Source organism: Herpailurus yagouaroundi, unplaced genomic scaffold (assembly GCF_014898765.1).
Source record: "Herpailurus yagouaroundi ecotype Mexico unplaced genomic scaffold, PumYag 213, whole genome shotgun sequence".
NCBI lineage: Eukaryota > Metazoa > Chordata > Mammalia > Carnivora > Felidae > Herpailurus > Herpailurus yagouaroundi.
In genome coordinates, this window is record NW_024412444.1 from 15,209,889 (window position 1) to 15,221,135 (window position 11,247).

At 39.2% G+C, this 11,247-nt stretch overlaps 1 protein-coding gene across 10 annotated transcripts in view; it reads left to right on the plus strand.

Moving 5' to 3' along the window:
• The window catches only part of SFMBT1 (Scm like with four mbt domains 1), a 135,013-nt gene that overhangs the window by 71,899 nt on the left and 51,867 nt on the right, over positions 1 to 11,247 (plus strand). For all 10 annotated transcript variants that reach the window (XM_040454807.1, XM_040454814.1, XM_040454810.1 and 7 more), the window contains one exon: positions 1,630 to 1,784. In XM_040454807.1, the coding sequence (XP_040310741.1) occupies positions 1,757 to 1,784 (28 nt within the window). In that variant the 5' untranslated portion in view covers positions 1,630 to 1,756. The remainder of the gene's footprint in view (positions 1 to 1,629; positions 1,785 to 11,247) is intronic.

Here is an 11,247-nt window from a genome sequence, read left to right on the forward strand (position 1 = left end):
GAGAGAGAGAGAGAGAGAGAGAGAGAGAGAGAGAGAGAGAGAGAGAGAGAAAATCCCAAGCAGGCTCCATGCTTGGCATGGAGCCCAACTTGGGGCTTGATCCCGCTACCCTGAGATCATGACCTGAGCCGAAATCAAGAGTCAGATGCTCAACTGACTGAGCCACCCAGACTCCCCATTAATTATGGAGTCCTTTGCCACGTAGTTTTATACTTGTATGTTGTCTTTGCTGTCACTCCCTCTGGTTTCTCTATTTGGGTCCAGAGTGATCTTTTGTGAAACACAGATTTGATTATTTCCTTTCCATGGTTAAAGAAACTCTCAGCTGTTTCCCATTGAGAGGCAGTAAAATACAGTGTTCGAGGACATAGACTATAGACATTTTGCTTGGTTTGAACCCTGGTTCTGCTACTTCCTAGTTGTTGGGCCCTGGGCAGGTCAGGTACCTGTTCTGTGCCTGGACAGAATGGGGAGGAGCTGCAAGTGGGAATGGAGTTTTTTTCATGGTAACAGAGATATTCGGAAACTGGATATAGTGGTAGTTACACAACTCTGTAAACTTATTAAAGCTGTGGAATTATACACTTAAAGTGGGAAATTTTGGTATGTGAATTATATCCCAATAAAGTTGTTTTGTTAATATATTTGTTTACAGTTTATTTTGAGAGAGACAGAGACAGCGTGGGGGGGGGAGGGGCAGAGAGAGAGGGAGAGAGAAAGAATCCCAAGCAGGCTCCACATTGTCAGCACAGAGCCTGACGTGGGGCTTGAACTCATGAGACCATGAGATCATGGCCTGAGCTGATACCGAGAGTCAGACGTTTAACCGAGTGAGCCACCCTGGTGCCCCCAATAAAATTGTGTTTTTAAAAAAAGAATAAATAAGGGGCACCTGGGTGGCTCAGTCAGTTGAGCGACCGACTTTGGCTCAGGTCATGATCTCACAGTTTGTGAGTTCGAGCCCCGCGTTGGGCTCTGTGCTGACAGTTCAGTGCCTGGAGCCTGCTTCTGATTCTATGTCTCCCTCTCTCTCTGCCCTTCCCCCTTCATGCTCTGTCTCTCTCTGTCTCAGAAATAAATAAACATTAAAAAAAATTTAAAAAGAATAAATTGGTTCGGGGCTTATTTTGGAGGGGTTCCCTTTGTAATTGTAGACTAAGGTAGTTGATAAGTTTTGGTTCTGCATAATATTCTCGATAAATGGAATGGAAAGCTAGATAAAGTAATATATCCTTGATCTTATTCATTGGGTAAGATAGAACATTGAAAGCTACCGTTTTTCCTTCAGGAATTCATTAGGAATTAGAGTTTTTGTGGGTAGGAGTCAAGGTGCTAAGTATTACAATCTGAGTTTAAAGAGTACTAATTCATATATGTGTTAATTTGTTGCAGTTTTTAGATATCAAGATCTTGATAGTGCTATCTCTACACATACACACGTATGCACACACACTCACACCCACACATACATTCTTCAAAATTAGGTGTCAGTTTTTTCTATAATCCCATCTCTTCTGCCAAGGTGTTTTTGTTTCGTGTGCACTCTCAACGGACTGGGGTGCCAGGTCTCAGGAATGAGTAAACACACTGGGGCTTCAAGCTGTTTATGTGTTCTTTTTTATCTTTCAGCACTTTCATTTGGACCCTTGGATGCCCACTGAACAGATGCTTGAGACCTGCAAGTAATTTTCAGACCATAGCGGAACCATAAGGCCTGTCCATTGCGTGGGGAGAAGACAGCCCATGTTCTGTGGAAATGAACGGGGAGCAGCAGCTTGATGCAGGTACTGGCTTTGCTGAACAGAAATCATTTTTCATAGTGCACAGTGCACAGTTGTATTACTTACCTGTACTGTATTGTCTGACTTGTCTTTCTACCACTGAACAGGAAGCCCTTTGAAGGCTTGAGTCATCTTTCTCTGTACCTAGCAGAGAACCTGGCACTAGGGGGTACTCATAATGTTTGCTGGAAAAGCAAATGACTTTTATGAACAAACATCTTTAAATTTTTTTTTAAATTTTGATAGTAACTTTTGAAATATTTTGAAATAACTGTAGATTCATGGGAAGTTATAAAGATGGTACTGACAGGTCCTGTGTTTACCCGGTGTTTACCATTAGTTACATCTCCTATAAGTATATTACAACATAAAAGCCAGGAAACTGACAAGGTAGAAAGTGTGTATAGTTCTCTGTCATTTTATTACATGCAGATTCCTGTAACTACCACCTCAGTCAAGATACAGAACTGTTCCATCACCACAAAGAGCTCTTCCTTGCTACCCCTTCATAGTTACGTCTCCCCCTTACTTTCCCCCAACCTCCTCTAACCCCAGGGAGCTGTTAATCTGTTCTCCATCTCTGTGTCATTCCAAAAATGTTATATAAATAGAATCACATAGTATGTGACTTTTTTTTTTAATGTTTATTTTTTAGAGAGAGAGAGAATGTGTGTGTGTGTGTGTGTGTACACGTACGTGTACAAGTGTGCGCATGGGTGCAGGGGAAGGGTAGGGAGGGGGACAGAGGATCTGAAGCAGGCTCCGTGCTGTCAGCAGAGAGTCTGATTCGGGGCTTGAACTCACGAACCGTGAGATCATGACCTGAGCCGAAGTCAGACACTTAACCAACTGAGTCACCCAGGTGCCCCAGGTGTGTGACTTTTTGAGGTTAGCTTTTCTCGCTCAAGATAATGCTCTTGAGAGCTATCCAAATTCTTGTGTGTATCAGAAGTTTGTTCCCTTTCATTGCTCAGTAGTATTCCATGTATTACAGTTTGGTTAACTATTCATCTGTTGTAGTACATTTTGGTTGCATCCAGTTTTTGGCCATTACAAATAAAGCTGCTGTGAGCAATCATATACATAAGATTTTATTTTTCTGGAATAAATGCCCAGGACCACAATTGCTGGGTCATATGTTTAATAAAGAAATGGCCAAACTACTTTCCAGAGTAGCTATACATTTTTATCAGCAATGGATGAGAGATCTAGTTTCTGCACATCCCCTCTGCCGCTGGGTATTGTCGCTGTTTTTTAAATCATTTCTGATGACACCTTATCCTGGTCTTAATTTGCCTTTCCCTAATGGCTAGTGATGTTGAACATGTGCTTGTTTGTCATCCTTATATCCTCTTTAGTAAAAGTGTCTTCATGTCTTTGGCTCATTTATTATGTTGTTTGCTTTTTAAATTAATAATGACATTCTTTTTTCACTGTTGAGGTTTTTAAAAAACTTTATTGAGGTTTTTTTAAATTTTCTTAATTTTGGAGAGAGAGAGACAGTGCGAGCAGGGGAGAGGGGCAGAGGGAGAGAGAGAGAATCTTAAACAGGCTCCACATTCAGTGCAAGAGGCTGCCACTAAGCTTGATCCCATGACCCTGGGTTCATGACCTAAGCCAAAATCAAGAGTAGGATGCTCAACTGAACCACCCAGGCACATCTGTTTTTGTTTTTTGTGATGTGATTCACATATCATGAATTCATATACCTGTTTAGAGTACACAATTCAACGATTTTTATTATATTCACAAAGTTGTGTGACCATTACTGCTAATTCCAGAATATTTCATCTCCCCCCAAAGAGAAACTGTTAGCAGTCATTTCTTCCTCCATCCAGTCTTTGGCAACCATTAACTTAATTTCTGTTTCTATGGATTTACCTATTCCTGTTTTCTTTTTGTTTGTTTGTTTATTTATTTATTTTGAGAGAGAGAGAGTGAGCGTGAGCAGGAGAGGGGCAGAGAAAGAGGCAGAGAGAGAGAGAGAGAGAGAGAGAATGAATCTCAAGCAGGCTCCACACTGTCAGTGCAGAGCCTGACACAGGGCTCAAACTTATGAATGGTGAGTTTATGACCTCAGCTGAAATCAAGAGTTGGACACTCAACTGGCTGAGCCACCCAGGTACCCTGACCTATTCCTGTTTTCTTTTGATTAATGTTTACATGGTATATCTGTCCATCCTTTCACTTTCTACCTATGTCATTATATTCAAAATTTCCTATAAAACATATAGTCATTTAAAAGAGTTTTAGTCTTATGTTGATGTATTTAGACCATTTACATTTAATGTAATTATTAGGACTCAAGTCTGCTGTTTTTGTTCATTGGTTTTTGGTTTTTGGTTTTTTGTTTTCTTTTTTTTCCTCTCTCTTCCTGCCTTCTTGTGGGTTACTTGAACTTTTTTAGAATTCCATTTTGATTTGTATGTAGTGTTTTTTAATGTATCTGTTTCTGTGGCTTTTTAGTGGCTGTTCTAGGTGGAACACTATATATACATAACTTCTCATACTTTGCTAGTGTCATCATTTAATTAATTTGAGCAAAGTGTGGAAACTTTACCTGTTTTTATATCTCTTTACTTTTATAATTGTCTTAAATATTTCCTCCACATACTTGAGAACCACATCGGGCACTGTTAAAATTTTTGCCTCAACTGTCAAACATAATTTGAAGTCAGGAAGAGAAGGAAACTGTTTTATATTTTCCAATATTTTTACTCTTGAAATTGTCCCTTATTCCTTCCTGATTTTCTAAGATTCCTTCTTCTGTCATTCCATTTCTGTTTATAGAATTTTCTTCCCCCATTTGGGGGGGGGGGCCTTCGGGGGCCTTTTGTGTGTGTGGGGGATTGATCTGGTGAAAAAATATTTTACCTTACTATGACAAGTGTCTTTACTTCCCTGTTCATTACTGAAGGATATTTTTGCTGGAAATAGAATTTTGGGTAGAAAATACTTTTTTTTTCATCTCTTGAAAAGTAGTATGTATTCTGGCATTCATGCATCCATGATTTCTGGTGACAAATCTGTCATTGGAATCCCCTCTCCACCATTCATCTTAAGAGAGGTATTATTTCCCTTGCTGCTTTCAAGATTTTTTTGTCTTTTAGCTTTCAGAAGTTTGACTTTTGCTGTATCTTTGCATATATTTCCTTGGATTTATCTTGTTTGGGGTTTTCTTAGTTTCTTGAATCTATAGACTTATTGGACTTTTTTTTTTTGGCCAAAATTGGAAAAATTTCAGCCATTATTTCTTCAAATACTTTTTCAACCCTGTCTTCCTTCTCTTTTTCTAGTACTCTGCTGGTCCTAGTGTTAGATTTTTTTGTTGCTATTCCACAACTCCTTGAAACTCTTTCCATTTTTTCAGTGTTTCCTTTCTGTTGTTTAGATTGAGTGTTTTCTTTTGCTGTTTTTAATTTTAGTCGTTCTTTCCTGTATCCTCCTTATTCTGCTAAGGAGCTTACCATGGAGTTTACTTACGGTTATTGTATTTTCAATTCCAAAGTTTCTGTTTTGAGCTAAGGAGGGATGAGGAATGGGAATAGTCCCAGGTTAAAAAGCCACAACCCTGCTCTTCTAACCAGGTCCAGTACCTTGTCTGGAATAGTACTTTTCAGTTTGTTGTGTGCCTTCAGTTAATTTCCTAACTTTGAAATGGTTGCTTTTCATTGTTTAGTCAGTGATCTTGATATTTTTCTGGGAGAGTAGGTTCACTGAGGTACTCACTGTGCCATTTAGGAAGTTGATTTATCTTGTTTTAAATGTTATTGTTAATTCATGCATTTAAAGTGCACACACACACATATTTGATGAGTTTGATTCTATTGCTGTCATTCATTTGATGATCAAACTGCCACATTCTAGAGCAATGAGAGTTCTTTCAGATTATTTCCTGTGTTTTTTGGTGTGATATCAATGTATCTGTGATAATTCTAGTCCTTGCTTTCTGGTGTAGTAAGATTCCCATGTACTTCTTGCGCATTTTCTACCCCAGACTTACAACCTACCATTTCTCTGGGAAATGATTTTTTCTTTAGGGCAGTGGATACGATATTTGGAGATCACAGTCTGAGTACTGGGGTGCTCATTGATACTAGGTTGTCATTTCTTACAAGCCTTATCCATAGACATAGGTAGAAACTACACATCTTTAGAAAAGGTGGCTTCATTTTATATTTATAATTTTACTTATTTATTTTTTAATGTTTATTTTTTGAGAGTCAACATGAGTGGGGGAGTGGTAGAGACAGAGGGAGAGGGAAAGAATCCTAAGTAGGCTCTGCACCATCAGCACAGAGCCAAATGTGGGGCTCTGACTCTGGAACTGCAAGATCATGACCTAAGCTGAAATCAAGAGTCCAACGCTTGACTGACTGAGCCACCCAGGCGCCCCCATATTTATAATTTTAATTTAAAATTTCAGTAATTTAAAACTACTTCTTTGATTTTATGCTTGCGTCTCTTTTCTTTTGGAAATGTGTTGTTTCATAATGATGTTCATATCATCACTTATTTTTACTCTACCATATTTTTTATTGTTTTTTTTTTTAATGTTTAATATTTGTTATTGAAAGAGAGAGAGAGACAGAGCGCGAGCAGGGGAGGGTTAGAGAGAGAGGGAGACACAGAATCTGAAGTGGGCTCCAGGCTCTGAGCTGACAGCACAGAACCTAATGTGGGACTTGAAGTCCTGAATGGTGAGATCATGACCTGAGGTGAAGTTGGATGCTTAACCAACTGAGCCATCCAGGCCCCCCTTATATTGTTTTTTAAAAAATATTTATTTATTTTGAGAGAGAGCATGTGTGTGCAGGGGGAGGGGCAGAGAGAGAGAGGGAGAGGGAGAGGGAGAGAGAGAGAGAGAGAGAGAGAATCACAAGCAGGCTCTTAGGGAGCCCAACATGGGGCTTGAACTCATGAACCATGAGATCATGACCTGAGCTGAAATCAAGAGTCTGATGCTTAACTGACTGAGCCACCACGCATCCCTACCCTATAATATTTCTATAATTTTTTCAACAGTACCAATATTCCAAGTATTCGTAAGATAACAGTGTGAGGTTTAAAGTTTCTTTATGGTTTTTGCCTTTAAATATATTCCCCCGGGGTTTGCAGTCAAATATTGTATTTTAATATGGCGTAAAGTAATCCTGTTGATTTTGCCACCAACAGTTAAGCATATTTGTTTCAGTTCATTTTCATTTGGAATTTTTTTCTTTCTTTCTTTTTTTTTTTAATGTTTGCTTATTTTGAGAGAGAAAGAGAATGTGTGTGAGTGGGGAAGGTTGCAGAGAGGGTGAGAGAGAATCCCAAGGAGGCTTCGTACTGTGAGCCCAGAACCTAGTGGAGCTCAATGCCAGGATCCATGAAATCATGACCTGAGTGAAAATCCAGAGTCCAAAGCCTAACTGACTGAACCACCCAGGTGCCCCTGGAATTTTTTTCTTTTGATTCAAATATGTTTCTAAATTGTAAAAATGTCTACATAGTTACATATGATGGCATTCTGATACTATTCATCCTTTTTATTCTTCATATACATAACTGGTTTTATTACTTTATTACTCATTTAAAAATTATAAACAAGAATGTGTATACATACATGTATATTGATATTCATATCTCTTCTATACTAGAGATTATCCCACATCAGTATGTAGTAATCTTTCTCCTTCCTTTTTCCAGCTATATAGATGTATCTACCATATTTAATTCAGCCAGTTACCTGCTGGTGGACACTTGGGTTGATCCCAGTCTTGGTATTACAAATAAGGCTGCAATGAATAGTTTTGCACATACGTCTTTTTGTATTTTTGCCAGCATATCTATCTTTGGGATAGATTCCTAGAAGTGGAATTGTTGGCTCAAAAGGCAAATACGTATGTATTTTGCTAGATATTGCCAAGTTCTCTTTCACTAGGGTTGTGTCATTATGGTTTACCTGCTTAACTACAGCCTCACTATAGAGAGGAGTATGTTGTCAAACTTTGGAATTTTTTTCCAATCTGATACCTCAGTGTAGTTTTAATTTGCTTATCTTTTAAAATGAGTAAATTTACACATCTTTCCATATGTTTAAGGACTATTTGCATTTCTTTTCATGTATTTTGCTCATTTTTCTTTTTTTAAAGAAAAATTATTTATTTTGAGATAAATAAAATAATTATTTATTTTGAGAGAGAGTGTGTGCATGCACACAAGCAGGGGAGGGGCAGAGAGAGATAATCCCAACCAATCCCGATGGGTGCTCAATCCCACAACTGCGAGATCGTGACCTGAGCTGATATCAAGAGTCGGTTGCTTAGCCAACTGAGCCACCCAGGCTCCCCTATTTTGCTCATTTTTTGATCAGATTATTAGTTTGTTTCTTCTTGGCTTGTCAGTAGTTTTTAATTATTCGAGGTTTTAGTTCTTTAATTCATTATTTTTAGTATTTTTTCATTATTTTTTTAATGTTTATTTAATGTTTATCTTGGGAGAGAGAACGTGAGCTGGGCAAGGGAGAGAGAGAATCGTAAGTGGGCCCTGAGCGCTCAGTGCAGAGCCCAGCACTAGACTCAAACCCACAAACTATGAGATCACAACTTGACCTGAAATCAGGAATCAGACACCCAGCCATCTGAGACATCTGGTTGCCCCTTTTGTTGTTTATTTTTTCTTTGTAAATTAGCATGCTGTTTGAGGGAGTAGGTTCCTGGCTGAGGACCATGAATCGTCAGCCTTGTTATGTTTTAATAATGGAAATTGAGTTTCTACTGACCCATACTTTCCAGGATGCTGCCCATGTAGTCTTTGTTGGCTTGTTAAATTTCTGGTGAAAATTTTCAAACATGGAAAACAATATAACAAACACACATTGATAAAAATGAGTGGAAAACAATATAACAAACACCTGTGGTACCTACTGTGAAGAATTAATGTTAACATTGTCCAGTATTTGTTTCCATTTTTTAAATTGTTATAAAATGTCCTTAACACAAAGTTTACTTGTGAACCATTTTTAGGTATACAGTTCAGTGGCATGAAGTCCATTCACACTGTTGTGCATCACTGCAGTGATCTCCAGCACTTTTTTTTAAGTTTATTTATTTATTTTGAGAGAAAGAGAGAGTGTGTGTGCATGTGAGCAGGGGAGCAGCTGAGAGTGGGAGAGAGAATCCCAAGCAGGCTCTGCACTGTCAGCATGGAGCCCAGTGCGGGGCTCAAACCCACAAACCGTGAGATCATGACCTGAGCCGAAATCCAGAGTTGGACACTTAACTAACTCACCCAGGCACCCAATCCAGCACTTTTTCATCTTCTCAGACTGCAACTCTGTACCTATTACATGATGATAACTTCCCATTTCCCTTTTCCCCCAGTCCTTGGGAATTACATTCTCGTTTGTGTCTCTGTGGATTTGAGTACTCTAGCTATTGGCATGTAAGTGGAAGCATACAGTATCTGTCCTTTTGCAAGTGGCTTACTTCATTCAGCGTCACATCCTCCGGTTCATTCATGTTGTCATACGTGCCATATTTTTAAGGCTGAATAATACTCCAGTGTATGTATGTATGTACCTAATTTTGTTTATCTGTTCATCCGTTTATGGACACTTGAGTTGCTTCCACCTTTTGACTGTTGTGAATATTACTGCTATGAACATTTGGGTACAACTATCTGTTTGAGTCCTTGCTTTCAATTCTTTGGGGTATATATCCAGAAGTGGAATGGCTAGGTCACAGGGTGATTGTATTTTTAATTGTTTGAGGAACCACCGTATAGTTTTCCACAGCGGCTGCACTATTTTACATCCGCAGACCAGCAATGCACAAAGATTCCAATTTCTCACATCCTTGGCAACACTTACTTTCTGCTTTTTTGGGATAATAGTCATTCTAGTGGGTATGAGGTGGTATCTCATTGTGATTTTGATTTGCACTTCCCTAATGATGTTGAACATGTTTTCATGTCTTCCCATTTTTTTTAAGAAATAAAGCCTAATAGAGTTTAAGCCTCTTTTGTACTTCTCTTCCTATTTTCTCCTCTCCATCTCCCAAAGGTAGTTGATGTATATCCTTCCCACCTTTGTTTCTATACTCTTATTAATATGCATGCATTTATAAACATTTATACTGCAAAGTTTGCTTTGAAGCCTAAACTGTATCTTGTGCTTTTCATTCTGTACTTGCTGTTTTTATTTGATGTGGGTTTTTTTTTTTTTTTGAGATTTATCTGTGTCAATACTGGTTCATTCATTTCAGCTGCGATATAGTACTACTCCATTGTGGAATTGCCATAATTTATCTCTTCTTCTGTCTGTTGCTGTCACAGACAGTGCTGTGGTGAGCATCCTTGTACTTGCCTCCTACGCATGGACTCCCCTAGGGTGTACTCATTCAGCAGCTGTCTGTTGTGAACCTGCTAGTGCCCCTCATTGTTTTGAGCAGTGAGGATACGTCAGTAAACAAAATCCTGCTCTTAGAGAGTTTATTATGTAAATTGGAATTAGTGGAGTTTGGAATATTTGAATCTTTGCTCACTCAACAAAAATGTATTGAGTCTGCTGTGACAGAGATACAGGAGTGACCAAAATGAAGTCTTGTCTTGGTAGAGTTTGTTTTCTAATGGGGAGGATACAAAGGTGTATGGCATACTGGCAAGTACTTCTGAATGCCTGTAAGATAATGGAAGCACAGTCTGGGGTGTCTGCTTTAGAGAAGTAGTGATGGGAGGCCTTTCTGGAAACAGGACGTTTGAGGAGAGGCTTGAATGTAATGAAGCGGTGAGTGACACTGGGGAAGGGGTCTTTGAGGAAATCAATGAGGAAAGAGCATGTTTAGAGAAGAATAGTAAGAATCCCAGGGTCACTTGAGTGCAGTGAGCACACAAGAGGCTGGTTGGGGATGAAGTGGCAGGGAAGGCAGCCAGGGCTCACACCAGATTGGGCCTTCACAGTCTTCCAAAGAGTTTAGATTTCGTTGTAATTTTGATTAAAAGGTGAAAGGATATAGTGATTAGGTCTTGGGCTAGAGAGAGAGCAATAGAAATGGTGGGAAGTGATTTGATTTGGAGTGTATTTTAAAGGTGTTACCTACAGAGTTTTCTGATGATTTTGATGTATCTGTAGATGTGAAAGAGAAGTTGGAAAAAAAGGATAACCCCACAGTTTTGGATTGAACCAAAATATGAACTGGTGGTATCTTTTATGCAATTGGAGAGTACTAAGGAGGATTCAGGTTGAAATTTTAAGTTTGAAATGCCTATTAAGGCACCCGGGTGGCTCAGTCAGTTGAGCGTCTGACTTCGGCTCAGGTCACGATCTCACAGCTCCTGAGGCCAAGCCCCACGTCAGACTGTGTGCTGACAGCTTGGAGCCCGGAGCCTGCTTCAGATTCCGTCTTGGCCTCTCTCTGCCCCTCCCCTGCTCGTGCATTCTCTCTCTCTCTCTCTCTCTCTCTCTCTCTCTCTCTCTCTCTCTCTC